Source organism: Oryctolagus cuniculus, chromosome 7 (genome assembly GCF_964237555.1).
Source record: "Oryctolagus cuniculus chromosome 7, mOryCun1.1, whole genome shotgun sequence".
NCBI lineage: Eukaryota > Metazoa > Chordata > Mammalia > Lagomorpha > Leporidae > Oryctolagus > Oryctolagus cuniculus.
This window is the reverse complement of record NC_091438.1, coordinates 50,511,279-50,526,603: the sequence shown is the minus strand read 5'-3', so window position 1 is coordinate 50,526,603 and position 15,325 is coordinate 50,511,279. Positions and strand designations below refer to the sequence as shown.

The window sequence follows — 15,325 nt, the reverse complement described above, 5'->3', positions numbered from 1 at the left end:
TAAAAGTTAATCAGTGGTAGATACTTAACACAGTGGTTACGATGCCACTTGGGACCCCCCACATCTCTATATATGAGTGCCTGGGTTTGAGTACCCATTCTGGTCTTGATTCCAGCTTCCTGCTAATGTGCACCTTGGGAGGCAGCAGACAATGGCTGAAGTACATGGGTTCCCATCACCAACATGGGAGACCCAGATTGAATTTCTGGCTCCTGGCTTTGGCTTGGCCCAACCCCAGCTGTTTGGACATTTGGGAAGTGAACCAGAGGATGGAACATCCTTCCCTACCTGTCTATCTGTCTTTGTCTCTCTCTGTCTCTTTCAAAAAAAATTTAAATAAAAAATAATTTAAATTTAACAAATACCCTAAACAGCTTTGTTTTGGTAAAAAAAAAAAAAAAAAAAAAAAAAAAAAAAAAAAAAAGCTATAAGCTACAAAGTATTTCTACAAATCTCTACAGAAAAAATATTTAGATTATTATTTAGAAATAATAATTTTTTTTCCTCTCAAATGGTTTATAATTAGACGATAGGATAAAGCAAATATAAATAGCATCCAAGGAACCCAGAAGGATTTCTGGGAATCATTAGTCCTATTTAAACAATGTTTCTGGGCCGGCGCCGCGGCTCACTAGGCTAATCCTCCGCCTTACGGCGCCGGCACACGGGGTTCTAGTCCCAGTCGGGGCGCCAGATTCTGTCCCGGTTGCCCCTCTTTCAGACCAGCTCTCTGCTGTGGCCAGGGAGTGCAGTGGAGGATGGCCCAAGTGCTTGGGCCCTGCACCCCATGGGAGACCAGGAGAAGCACCTGGCTCCTGCCTTCAGATCAGCGCGGTGCGCTGGCTGCAGTGCACCGGCCGCGGTGGCCATTGGAGGGTGAACCAACGGCAAAAGGAAGACCTTTCTCTCTCTCTCTCACTGTCCACTCTGCCTGTCAAATAAATAAATAAATAAACAAACAAACAATGTTTCTGTACGTTAAAATACAAGTTAACAAAGATTACCTAGAATAAGGTGAGAAACAAAAAACCCTAATATTTGCATAGTCAAAAACACCCCACAGAGGACTGAGTATTAGAAAGAAGGCTGCAAGATGCAGAGTTTTAACGTAAGGCAAAGTTTCTCTGCGGTCCTGTAACCTAACAACCTAGGAGTGCAACTCACCTAGGCCAATCACCAAACCTAACCAGGTTACAAGAGAATCACCTCAGAAAGAACACTGTCTCCGCCATGTTTTCCCAGCGAGCCCCGCACGCGCGCACAGGAATAATAACAATTTTAACAATTAACATCTTTTAAAGCTATTGCAGGAACCTGCCTTAAGCTGACTTGGGACACCAGCATCCATACTGGAATGCTGGTTTGTGTCCAACTGGTCTTCTTCCAATCCAGCTCCCTGCTAATGCTCCTGAAAAGAAGGTGGCCCAAGTTTTCCCATCCTTACCCACATAGGAGACCAGGATGGAGTTCCTAACTTCTGGCTTCCAACTTGCTTAGACTTGGCTGTTGTAGGCATTTAGAGAGTGAACCAGTGGATGGAAGATCTCTCTCTTTCTGTCTCCTCCTCTCTCTGTCACTCTGCCTTTCAAATAAATAAACCTTTAAAGGACATTATAGTTGCAAAATAGTTTCACATGAATTATTTCATTTATAAAGTCACTGCAACCAGTGAAATAGACAGACATGGTGATTAAATCCATTTTGCTGATAAGTAAAGAAATGTTCAGACAGTGTTCCTGCTCAAGACCACATTGCTGAAATGTGGCAGAACCATTCTCATGTTCTCCGCACTCCATTCATCTCTCTTAGCAACATTCTCATTCCGTGCTATTTTTGCAGCCAAGGAGATTGTAACGGGTCTAGGCATCAGGGAAATACAAGCAGAAGGGCACTGACTCAACTGTGGCAGTCAATGGAAGTATTGTATTGCTCTGGGACAGCCTGTTAGCCTAGGCCTGCTTCTGAGAAGCAACACTGTGAAAGCATCAGAAATCAGGGCCTCAGCCATCCTCAGTCATCCTCAGTACACAGAGTGCTGCAGATTGCCATGGGGTTGGCGTTATAGATTCAGGTAGAAGACATTGAAGACAATAACTTTGTGGCTCCAGAAGGAAACAAGTAGCCTTTATTACTGAACTTTCTTTTCCAATTAGAAACAGTGACAGCCATTGCAATACACTGAGCTTCTCAGACAGTATAAGGACAAGGCAGTGCAAAGAGGGCCCTGCGTGACTGTGTCTCATTGAGAAGTAAACTGGACATATGGGCAAAGGACACCCAAGGGAACAAGAGACAAAACACCAACAGATGTTTTTCTTTTCTTCCTCCTTGCTTTGTTTTTGCAAGCTTACCAGACAGCACAAGTAAAAGTACCTGGAGGCTATAGGCAACTTCCTAGAATTTTTTTAAGTGCTCAGAAAAAAAAGACAATCCATGTCTGCTGAAGAGGATGAGCAGTATGAAGATAGGTGAAGTGAACATAGCCATTATGCAAGAGAAAAAGAAATCTTTATTTTCTCTGCAGAGAGGAAAAAAGAGAGGTTCAAAGGTCCCAGTGTACCCAAAAGGCCGTCTTCAGCCATTTTCTTGGTTTGATCTAAAATTGCCCTCACATCACAAGAAAACATCCTCATTTTTCCACCGGTGACTTTAAAGAAAGGAAATTAAGGCTGTGGGGATGGGGAAGGACAAGAAAAAGAGGGGCGAAAAGAGGACCAGGAAGATGCTGGTGAAGACAAAGATGAAAACAAAGAAAATGATGATGATCAATGGGTTTTCCAGTGCATTTTTTTTTTCTTGACTAAAAGAAGGTAACTCCCCATCGCACCACTGCTAAAACACTGAAATGTAAAATTATGATTTACTTCTAAACGGATCACTACACAATAAATTTTGGTTTTGTAAAGTTACAACAGTACCAAGTGTGTCTTTAGATTAGATAACCTTGTCCTTAATGGTTATTTCCAAAAGCCACTAACTCTTGCCTGGTAGACTATGGGGTTTTAAATTGGCACACAAATACAAAGCAGCTGTGTGTGTCTGTGCACGTGTGTATTAGTTATACTTGGACATAATTTTTTTCCATTTTCAGTTGTCTTTGATGGAGCTTACACAATAATTGTTTTGTTAATTTTACACCACTCTGTGATTGCAAATAATATAATGATGATGATGCTGCATGTGCTTTGTTGATATTCCTGGTGTTTCTAAGTAAATGCAAACATTTTTAATGTTCATTTATTCATTTGTATCCACTTGAAAAGCACAGCAACAGAAAGAGAGAGGGACAGAGCGGAATCTGCCATTTGCTGATTCCTTCTTCAAATGACGTCAACAGCCAGGGCTGGGCCAGGCCAAAGCAAGGAGCCCAAAACTCCACCAGGCTTCCCATGTGGGTGGCAGGGGATGAAGCACTTGAGCCTCATCTGCTGCATCCCAGAATGCATCAGCAGGAAACTGGATCAGAAGCAGTAGATCTGAACCTGTGCTCCTGGATGTGATGTGAGCATCCGAGCAGCAGCTTCACTCTGTGCCACAATGCCTGCCTCCGTGCAATTTGTTTTAATTAAAGGCAGCTAGAAACAAGTATTTATTTCTCATGTAGGTGAAATTCACTAGACTACTAAATGGAGGAAAATACGATAAAGCAGAGAAAGCATACAATACCACTAGATGAGTGGGACATAGTGGGAACAGCAGAGATTTCGAGACTTGGATTTGAATCCTGACCACTTGTTAAGTGTGGGAATATAGTAAAATATTTTAATTTTACTGAGTTCCATTGCTCCATTAAATGGGGATCCTACCACTATCTTGAATATATATATATATTAATGGAAAGAATAACTGAACACATCCAACCAAGTATCTGTGTATAGTAGGGATTTTGTCGGTTCCCCTTCCATTTTTGCTCCAGTGTTTTGATCTTTGACTCAAAATACAGGATCTTGTCCCTCAAAATGTTGAGTGCAATAATACTTGGAGCTTGTAAATTCAATACACATGGTTTCAAACACTAATATTAGGTGACTCTAATGTCCTTAAGTTATTTACATGGAAACCTTTTTCACATGGTACATATGAACCATCAAGGCTTCAAGGCTGATTGAAAAAGGGCAAATAAGTTAGGAAGTGAGTAAAATCCTCCAGCAGGAACAAGTTTTTGTAAAAAATTGTCACCCCAAAGAGAGTTATCTTTACTTTGGTTTTGATATTCATATCACAGGTCTCTGGCTAACGTCACTGCAGAAATGACTGTGTTACTGTTATGAACAGACTAATAATAATAAAAAATGAGCTTTGCTAAGCGCTCTTTCCTTAACAGACTCTGTACTTCTCCCAATCTTTCCTATGAGATTGGCATTATTATTATACCCATTTTAATGGTGTATTAGGGTAGAGATTTCATTTTAGTGGCAGAATTCATTTTAATGATTTTACAAGTGACTTTAATCTTGCCATTACAGAACCATTAGAAGTGTGGAGAGCTCACATAAATTTTTCAATTATAAGTTACTGCATTGAGCAGCTTCCCAGCACATATTATTATATAGAACATGTCATTCCCAGTGGTATGGGAAAATTTGGAAATTCACAAAAGTTTGAGAACATTGACACTGTGAATTTGAAAATATTGGCCTTGTGAACCTCGGACCTCTAAGTTCAAGTAGGAAGCCTAGAATTTAGCATGCAAGGCCCACAGCATCCTTACCTGTTGCCTGGCTTGCTCTGGATACCATCTCCCCACCATCTTCTGCAAAATAATCTCTGTGGAGAGAAACATATCATTAGTTAGTGAGGTACCACTCCCCAGAGCCCAATCCCCCAGCACAAAACAACTATGTGCACAAGTATTCATGGAGGTCCTATTGTAAATCAGGGAGCGTCAAGCACTGGGGATACAAAGGCAAACACCGAGCTGGCACTGCAGTGCAACAGGTTAAGCTACCACCTGTGATGCTGGCCCCACATACTCAAGTGCTGCCTCAAGCCCCGGATGCTCCATTTCTGATCCAGCTTCCCATTAATGTGCCTGGGAAAGTAGCAGATGATGGCCCATGTGCTTGGGCCCCTGTCACTCACATGAGACACCTGGATAGAGTTCCAAGCTCCTGACTTCAGTCTAGCACAGCCCCAGCCATTACAGCCATTTGGGGAGTAAACCGGCAAATGTAAGATCTCTATCTCTCCTTCTCTTTCAAGTAAAGTGAAAATAAGTTCTTTTTTTTAAAGATATAAACCTAGATGACTTGGGTGCCAACCAAACGAAAAATGGGAGAAGAGTATTCCATTAGGAAGGTAGGGCAAAATCCCTGAGTCCTGAGTCTTTTAGAGGAACAGAAAAGGCCAGTGTTGCCCCCAGACCATGCAGAACCTTGTGGGATGGGGTAAGGACGAGTTTCACATAAAACACTATGGGGACCGGCGCCACGGCTCACTAGGCTAATCCTCTGCCTGCAGCGCTCGCACACCGGGTTCTAGTCCCGGTTGGGGTGCCGGATTCTGTCACAGTTGCTCCTTTTCCAGTCCAGCTCTCTGCTGTGGCCCGGGAGTACAGTGGAGGATGGCCCAAGTGCTTGGGCCCTGCACCCCATGGGAGACCAGGAGAAGCACCTGGCTCCTGCCTTCGGATCAGTGCAGTGCGCTGGCTGCAGAGGCCATTGGAGGGTGATCCAACGGCAAAGAAAAACTTGTCTCTCTGTCTCTCTCTCTCTCACTGTCCACTCTGCCTGTCAAAAAAAAAAAAAAAAAAAACACCCACACACAACAAAAACACTATGGGAAACCATTGAAGTATTTTAAATTAAGGAATGAAGGGTAAAGGACCAGATCTAGATTTTAGGTAGATCATTCTGGCTGCTGAGTGAGAGTGTATGGAGGGGAAAATTACATGGTATGAGTCTATATTCCAAGTAAGATGTTGAACTGATTTTAACTGAGGGAAAAAGTGAAGATGGGGGAAATCCTGAAAAAAATTTTCAAAATATGCTTAAGAAGTAGAACTGACCCAGAAAACCTGAAATATTTAGACAGTCCATTCATGGATGTGTTAATACCATGATTCAGCAGCAAGAGCTATCTGTCCCCTATGGCAAACACCCTAGCACAGAGGGGAAGAGGAACTCAAAGCATATTCAACAAACACCTGTCAAGCACCTACCACATTTTCAGAAACTGCAGTGAACAAAATAGAACAAAAGTCCTTGCACTTAGAGTTTACAGTGAGGGAAAACAAGTAAAGCCCACAGTGGCAGCTGGGGACAAGCACTATAAAAACTTATGAATGTGAATGGGTGCTGTAGCAGGGGAAGCAATTTTCAGTAGCTGGGGCTTCTCCAGGAAACGAGAGTAGCCTTGGGGTCTCTGGGAAAGAGTGTTCTGTGCAGAGAGCATCAGACGCAAAAGCCCCCAGGAAGGAGGACATTAGATTCTTTGTGCCAGCAGGCAGGCCAGTGTGGCTGGGCAGAGAGCAGGAGATATATAGGAGGGGATAAGGTCGGGGAAGTAATGGGAGGGCTGGGCAGGGCACAGACTTTATAAAGCCTTTCAGGACATTGCAAAGCAGTTAGCCACTGGAGTCCTATGAATCAAAATAAGAAATGAACTAAGCAACTAATGTTTTTGAAAGGCGGGCTACTGTTTTGACAACAGCCTGGCTGGGTGGGGAAGGCAGAAACAGAGAAACCATTGCAATGATCTGCAGAGAGATCCTTTCAACATTTGGCTTATTCTTTCAACTTTTGGGCCCTTCCAGTCAGTTGTAACCAAAAAGAATCCTGTAGACTCAGATTCAGAGGGGACATTCAGAAGGAGGCAGAAGAGAATCTGGCCTTTGTTTGGAAATTGTTGATGTTCTTTCTTCTCTGCCCCAGGGTTGGATCTTAGCATAAATATTCCCTTTGTTAAATCCCAGATGGATGGGGACACCCTGGACTACGTGTAACGGGTACTTCTTTATCAGTCAAAAGCAGATCAGAAGCTTAGGGTTCTCTCAGGCCCTCTGCCCCTCCCCTTTCTCCTCCTCACTAAAAACCTTCAGTGACGAATACACTACTGACGGACCCTCCTCAATGAGGCAAAGGAAGGGAAGGCTGTCGACAACATCCGCCAACCAGGAAAATGTCTTGAAGAATTTGTCAGGTCTGGGGAGCGGGGTGGGGGCTCACTGCTGCTATTCACGGAGCATTTCATGGAGCTCGGCCCACAGACAAAGGTGACTGTGCTGTGCATCTGCCGTCGGCAGCCTCAGGACAAATTCAGTCCATCCAACACGGCTTATTTAGTCCACACAAGGTTGACCCATTTCTAGCTTCTCTTTGAAAATGAGTGGGTCTAATAACCCTGAGCCTGCCTTCCCACCCAGGGGTAACTAGCCCCCCGAACACAGGGCAGGCACATGTTTTCTGGCTTGCCACAGTCCTTGCCACTCTCTGTCCTTGTAGCTCCAGTTCATCCATTTACTTGCGATGTCTGCGGGCTCCTTGCAGGCTTCTAAGGCTGTTACCCCAGTACAGACCAGGGCAACAGAATCTCATATCTGCTTAAAGACACAGTCTTGAGAAAACCACTGGCTTCAATACATAATTCATTAAATTCTGGTAACAACCTATTAAAAGGTTTGTAAGTCACTGTTATCTCTCTGGCTTCAGTCTCCTCAAATATTTGTAAAAAAAGAGTATGAACTTCTAAGATTCATTGTAGTAATTATATGATTCTATTCTAATAAATGCTCAACCATAAAACCCATTTTAACACTTTCCAAGAATCCTGGGTACTTTCCAGACAGGATCTCATTCCACACTCCTTGCTCTGCAAAAGGCACGTTATAGATGAGAAGCAGGTTAAAGCTAGGCAACGCCTGTCAGTCCTACGAGACCTTGCCTTCCCCACCCCTTCCAACACTCCTGCTCAGCTTGCTGCCTGCCCAATATGAATCAATAACTGGAAGGATAGAGAGGTCACTATAGATGGGTACTGAGTTAATAGGCATACTTGTAATCTCTCAAGAGATTTTTTAAAAATCACTTTAGCTCTATTAAGAGCTCAAGTTCCCTCTCTTAATGCTAGAGAGTGGGCTTACTCAAGTGCTCCGAAAGGTGGAAAAGGAATCTGATGCCCCTTAGGGAAGGGGCTTGCCGTGAAGAAACACACTGTATGTCTGGGGGTTGCAATATCTGATAAACCAAAGTACAAAGAGAATTAGGGCACAGTTAAGACAGACTCAAGCCTGGTCCCACACAAACACACATACAAAGCAGGAATACATTCTTCCACATTATTCAAGCCTGGAAAAAACTTGTATATCATTGTCCTGGTTTCTCAAATTCAAGTGTTTCTAGATTCTTTTAAGATATCAGTTCATGAGTGACTCATGCTCAGCCAGCATGTGGTTCACCATTGATGCCCATATATAATCTTTCCTCCAAGATGCTTTTATTTTAAAATCTGCTTTTCCTGTACAAGAAAATTATACTTTTCCTCAATAAGCCTTACCATTCACTTTATCCCCACCTTCTCTATCTATTATTACCAATACCAACTCTACTAAAATCAAGTGCATCTTAATGTTCTTGCCAAAACACTGTGGCTGCTTAGTTGGAAGAACCACACTTTTTCAGAATATAACCCACTCAGAAGCTGTTCACCTTCTAATTTATGCATGGTATACAACCCATACATTCTTGATTTGTTGATAAGTACCTATTAAGTTATTAAACTGAAGCAAAATATCAACATCTAATGTGCCCTATTACTTGTTTTTCCTATAGTTTTCCAAGATGATTAAGTTGAGAATGATCAGAAAATAATTGCTCTTCCAAAAGCCATCTGTCACTTCCTGGTGTTCTGATGCTGTCAAACTGTGCTGATGATTTCTTCCAGTAATTTTCTAAGAATGATAGTTTCAACCATAGCCAGTCTATATCCCAGGTACTCAATTTTGCTTGCTTGAAATTAGCTACAGATACAGCTCCTCTCAAGAGTCAAGCATCTCACTCACTGATCCCAGTGGTCTAGTCTCTCATGACATTTCAGGCAGGGCTACAAAACTTCTGCTCCTTCTTCCTTTCCACCAAGGCATTTTCTATACAGCAGGTACAGACTTTCCTTGACAACGGCATATTGGGTGTGATTGCTTGTAGCCTGGCCTGTTCAATTTGTGGAGTGAGAAGAGTCACAGATCACCTTATGGACCATCTTATTCACAAGGAATGACAAGATGGTGATCACTTATAAAGCAGGTTCTACAACAAGTCTTTATAGAGTATTATACAGTTGCACCCCAGGACCAAGGCTACCACCAAAACTGAATCTAAGGTGCTATCAGCCTCACTTATTAAACTAATTAGCCTCAGGTTATTTCATCCCATCTGGATGTCCAAAGTCCCAAAGAGGTGGTGATGTATGAACCACCCCTCCCTCACAGGCCACTCACATACTCTTAGGCTTTTCTGAGCACCACACAGTCTGTGCCCCACTTCCTCACTCACCAACACCCTTGCTGAGCATCTCCCAAGTGTGGGGACAAAAACCAGCTACCAGAGGCATTTTCTGTCTCTCCAGCTTCTGTTAATCATGGGATTCTTATTATAAACAAAAATGAAAAAATGAACAATCTGCATTAGCATTACTTATAGCACAAACCTGGGCCTGAATTTCTACTTTTAAGTTTAATTCCATTCCATGAACATTTTTTAAAGATTTATTTATTTATTTATTTACAAGTCAGAGTTAAAGAAAGAGCAGAGACAGAACTTTCCATCTGCTGGTTCACTCTCTAGATGCCACAAAACTGGGGCTGGGCCAGGCTGAAGCCAGAAGCCAAGGGTTTCATCCAGGTCTCCCATGTGGGAGCAGGACCCCAGTCTCTGCTGCTTTCCCAGATACATTAGCAGGGAGCTAAATAAGAAGTGGAGCAGCCAGGACACAGATAAGCACCCATATGGAATGCAGGCATCTCAGGTGGTAGCTTCACCTACTATGCCATTATGCCAGCCCCCAATTTCATAAAAATTGGTTCAGATGTTTGTTATATGCCAGGTACTAGAGACACAAAGTGAGACGCTACATACACTGTCATCAAAGAACTCAGAATCTACTGGGGAGGCAGAATGTGATTTAAATAGATAATTATGAGAAAATAGGATTTCACAGGGATTCCAGAAAACACACAAAATAGCAATTAATTTTGTTCTGGTGGGGAGTTGTCTAGGAAACCTACCCAAAAAAAAGCCACAAAAAACAGAGAACATTGGATCTAGGTCTTTAAGGATGGCTATAAATACACAGGAAATATGAAAAGGCCCTAGATAGAAAAATGAAAATGAAAGTGTGCTCAGGGCTTGCACCTATCTCTCTCTCTCTCTCCCTCTCTCTCTCTCTCTCTCTCACACACACACACACACACACCCCTCCCAACCTTCTAGCTCAACAGTCATAAACTACTCCTTAGGACTCTTCCCGACTTTTTTTTTTAACCTTTCCCTCTTCTTAAGTTTTTCTCCCCAAACTCCATCCTTCAGGTTGGAATGTTAAGGGGTAGGAAAACCATTTCTTAAATTTCACTGCCCTTCTTAATGACTATAGCTTTCTCTAATCACTTAGAACCCCCAATGACAGTTTAAAATAGTCAAGAAGAAAGGGTCAGCACTAAGATTTGCACCACCATAAAAATAACCTACAGATACAGGCTAGAAAAGACCCTGGAGATGTGGAAAGGGGTGGGGGTTTAGGATGGTAGAAAATACAGGTGATTATCTTCTCTGTCTCTGTTTTCTACTTTAACAAAGGCTTAATTCTTACTGCACAAACATTTGAAGAATGTATTGATTTAATCACATTGTTCTTCCTAATCATTGACCTTAACCGAAGATGAAATAAGTAAGAGATTAGATTCAGTGTGTCTTTTTCAAACAGTGGGGGGGCATGTGATATGGCATTCAGATGGCTAAAGTTTGCCATTTCTTGGGGTCTCCACAGTATCAGGCACTGAACCAAGCACACATTCTCTTCTAGTTCCCATACTGATAAAGTTCAGTTGACATGAGCTGCTAGATTCTGCTTCAAATGCAAGAAATATCTCTGATAATCAAAGATCCTTTTTTCACATTTTTTATTTACATCCACCACATTCAACCCTGACAAATGCCAAAGGGTTAAAAGAACTGTAGTCTGCTCCTTTTTTTCTTTTTTTTTTCAGTATATGAGGCTCTGGCCCTGACAATTTATGAATGGTAGGATTTCATAAGCAGTGTCAGCTTAAAAACAAAGACATCTACAGGAAGCAATTTCCGGACTGCCTGTTTATAACTTCACAGTTCAACATGTTTCTTGGGTTTGTTTTGCTGTGGAATCCTCCTGAACACTAATCTTGCATGAAATAACCATCATTTTGGACACAGTCACCACCATCACCACCAATGAGGCTTCCACAATTTATCACGTGGCTAATACTTCTCAGGCAATATCTCCTCCAAGCCTCACAACATTCTGCAAAGTAGGTGCTGTAATTTCTACTTACAGTCATGAAACAAGAGGCCTGGAAGGATGAATTCAATTTGCCCTAGATCACGAAGTTGATGTCAAGGCCTGAACTTGAAAACTCTGTCTAACTGCAAACCTTACTCTTTGCAACAGACCTTATTTCTTCCCACTCATTTGCAGGGAAGCTCCTTGGTATCTGGCTTGACTCTGGGGAACTGATCCCTGAGAAGCTGAAGTGAAAGGAATAGTGAGTGACTTATGTGCTGTGCTAAGGAGACAGGCTTTAGACTCAAATCCTGACTTGGAATAGCAGCTCATTCCTGCTATACACAGCTTGCACTTAAATATGGGAGTGCTGGGGTGGCAAATGCCATGTGATAAAAGAATTAAAACCCTGAAAGGGAAGTGGTTGGATGACTTTTTATATAGGTCTATCTTGAAAGGCGAGTCATCCATCAGTTCATTCTTCCCTGTTCCCGATCTCCTAGTCACACCTCCCTCAGGTGATGGAACAAAGTAGAAATGAACAGTAGGGAACAAGCTCTGAGACTTCTCAGATCTGTTTGTTTTTTTTTTCTTGCCAAGAGAGACACTGAGTACATATTCTTCCTTACACATGTTGCCAAAATACCCCCATTTGGTAACAGAATTGCAAAAATACATATTCAAATGCAAATAGAGGTGGAAGTCACAGATGCAGAACGGAAGACTATTATATAATAACCACAGTGAGATGATAATTTTTCCCATCTCAAGACCTATCATTACAATCTCTGCAAGCTGGGATGCTTAACTGGCAAAGCCCCTCAGGAGACAGGCGCATCACTGTGAGCCACTCAGCACACTAAGTGTGAGTCCACTTGGGACTGATCCAGAAACACACACTTTTCTTCAGTGCGGGCTGTAATTATTCCCTTCACTCAACACAGTCTAGTCACTGAGAGGGACCACAATCAAATGGAACTCTGCAAGGCAGTTGCCTGCAGTGCTAAGCCTTCAACAGCTACAGTGAACTACAAATATCATGATGCATCTGCAAAAAGTTCTCTGGCTTTTAGAACCTTTTTGTTTTTCTGCTCGTGCACGAATTTTTCATTCTAACATAAACAACATTAATTTTCCTTGATGCTATCCATTAAGGTTCAGAGAAATTGCATAACATTGTAAGAACAGAAAGGTAGCAGTGGGCATTCGGCCTGGATGGCCGGCAGCCCACGCAGAGTGCCTGGGTTCGACACCTTCTTCCAGTTTCTGACTCTAGCTTCCTACTAATGAAGATCTTGGGAGACGGAGGTGATGGCCCAAGTATTTGGGTTCCTGCCATCCATTTAGGAGACCTGGATTGAGTTCTTATCCCCCAGTTTCAGCCCTGGCCCAGCCCTGGCAGACACCTAGGGAACCAACAAATAGGATCTCATTCTCTCTCTCTCTCTCTCTCTTGGGGGGGGGGGGCTCTTGAATAATTTTTTTTAAGAATTATATCCAGGGGCCAGCACTGTGGCATAGCGGGTAAAGCTGCTGCCTGCAGTGCCAGCATCCCATATGGGCACTGGTTCGAGTCCCAGTTGCTCCACTTCCGATCCAGCTCTCTGCTGTGGCCTGGGAAAGCAGTGGAAGATGACCCAACTCCTTGGGCGCCTGTATCCACCTTGGAGACCTGGAAGAAGCTCCTGGCTCCTGGCTTTGGATTGGCCATCTGGGGAATGAACCAGTGGATGAAAGACCTCTCTCTCTCTCTCTCTGCCTCTACCTCTCTGTAACCTTGCCTTTCAAATAAATAAATAAATCTTTAAAAGAAATGTGCTTTTTAAATGTGTTCCTTTTTTTATTTGAGAGCCTGGGATTGGGGGAGAGAAACAGCAAGAGCTCCCATCTGATTTACCCTCCAGATGACCACAAAGGCCAAGATTAAGTTAAGGTTCAAACTGGAATCCCGCAACTCAATCCAGGTCTCCCATGTGAGTGGCAGGAACTAAATTACTAGCGCCTTCCCCACTGCCTTCCAGAGTCTGTGTTAGCAGGAAGCTGAATCAGGAGTCAGAGGTGGGTCTCAAACCCAGGCACTCTGCAATGGGACACAAGTCTTAACTAGGGTAAATAACCACCCCAGGAATGTATTTTTAGAGGAAGAGGGAGGGTCGGAGTAGGCGAGGGTTGGGGAGGATGCCAGTTGAAGAGGAAGAAAATTTCTTAGCAGCATTACTGATCTGTGTGAGATTACAAAGACTGAGTCTATAGTCCTCCTTCTCAGTATGGTTTCACACTGCACTAAGACAAACTTATAGTATCCCAGAGGATCATAAAATTGGCTAAAGATTACCAAAGGTTGGGGATACTAAGGCAGTTAAGAGACATTAAAGCAGTGCTGAGAACCTGATTCAAACAGCTGAGGCCTAGGCCCAGGAGAGAGACAAATTAAGAGATGATCTGGAAGACACGGAGATGGTGAGGAAATAGGTGAGTGATGAGGTAACTGAACATTCAGAAAGAAGGGGCAAATGGAGACTTGACCCATGGACAAGGAATATAATTGCAGAGCTCAAGATCCTCAAGGTGGAGAATTTGGGTAAAGGAACTGTGAGGTTAAGGTGTAACAGTGCAAGTCCTCATGCCTGGTGACCCCTCTCGAATGTCAGCTCCCTGAAGGAAGATTTTTATATAATTCACTACCATGTATCTAGCATTGACAAAATCTGTATCACAACAGAAACCTGCTGCATATTTCTCAAGCAATGACAAACATAATTCAAATATATAATGGTAAGAAACTTTGATAACCTATTACATCTATTCAATAATGAGATATTCTACCAGAGAGATATTCCTTTCAGCCTTTCAGGAAATATGCTCTGGAAAGTTCTTAACTGAGGATCTACTTAGAGCTAGAAACAACATTAGATGCTGAAGATTTAGAGGCAGCAATTAGTACATTCTTCCAATAAATTTAGGGTTTACCATATAAGCCATCTAACTGCATGCTATAACAGAGTAAGCAGAACATGTTCTGGCTACAGAAAACACCCAGAACCAGGTGCCAAAAATTATTCCCAAAGTAGGTAATGCTGAAGTTAAACCCTGAAGGATAAACAAAATTATCCTAGCAAAGGCAAAGCTAGGTGTGTAGGTGGGAACAGCCGGTATATTACAGCCCACACATAATAATTTTAGCTCAGGGTGAATAAAGTAACAATTATTCTACAACTTGCTCCCTAGGTCTACTGGCAATAACGCACCTCCTGTGGTGCCAATAACCTGAAAATCTCTAAGAAATGCACAGAAAAAAAACTTTCTAAAACCAATTCATTTCCAAACTTTACATGTTGTCACTTGGTAGAAAAAAACAGAAAGTTCTGTTACAAAAAAAAAAAAAATACATTGACTTCGTTTTAAAGCAGCATATAAAGAGCATTTCTCATAATCCCATAACCAAATATAGCATCCATGTTCTTTTTTCTTGCAATAGACATCCTAATATGTACATATTATTTTGAATAAATTACATCTACTGTTTACTTTCTTATATTAAAATTTTCTTGTTTAAGAAACAGAGAAAACTGGGAAAGCATTTAGTGCAGTAGGATGCACTGGCTCCATTTCCAATTCCAGCTTCCTGCTAATGCACACCCTGGGAGGCAGAAGGTAACAGCTCAAGTATTTGGGTCCCTGCTACCCATATGAGAGACCCAGGCTTCAGCCTGGCCCAGCCATGGCTTTTGTGGGTATTAGAAAAATGAACTAGCAGGTGGAAGATAGATTCTCTCTCTCTCTCTGTCCCCGCTCTCCAAAAAGATGAAAAACAAATAAATAAAATTTAAATTAAAAAGAGGGGGGCGGGGGGGAGAGG

At 42.4% G+C, this 15,325-nt stretch overlaps 1 protein-coding gene across 29 annotated transcripts in view; it reads right to left on the bottom strand.

The window, feature by feature from the left end:
• Window positions 1-15,325, bottom strand: part of PDE4DIP (phosphodiesterase 4D interacting protein) — a 233,807-nt gene that overhangs the window by 169,126 nt on the left and 49,356 nt on the right. For all 29 annotated transcript variants that reach the window (XR_011390489.1, XR_011390490.1, XR_011390488.1 and 26 more), the window contains exon 2: window positions 4,712-4,767. Coding sequence is in view for 24 of the 29 variants with exons in the window: in XM_017345940.3 (XP_017201429.2) it covers window positions 4,712-4,767 (56 nt within the window). In the remaining 5 variants the exon portion in view is untranslated. The remainder of the gene's footprint in view (window positions 1-4,711; window positions 4,768-15,325) is intronic.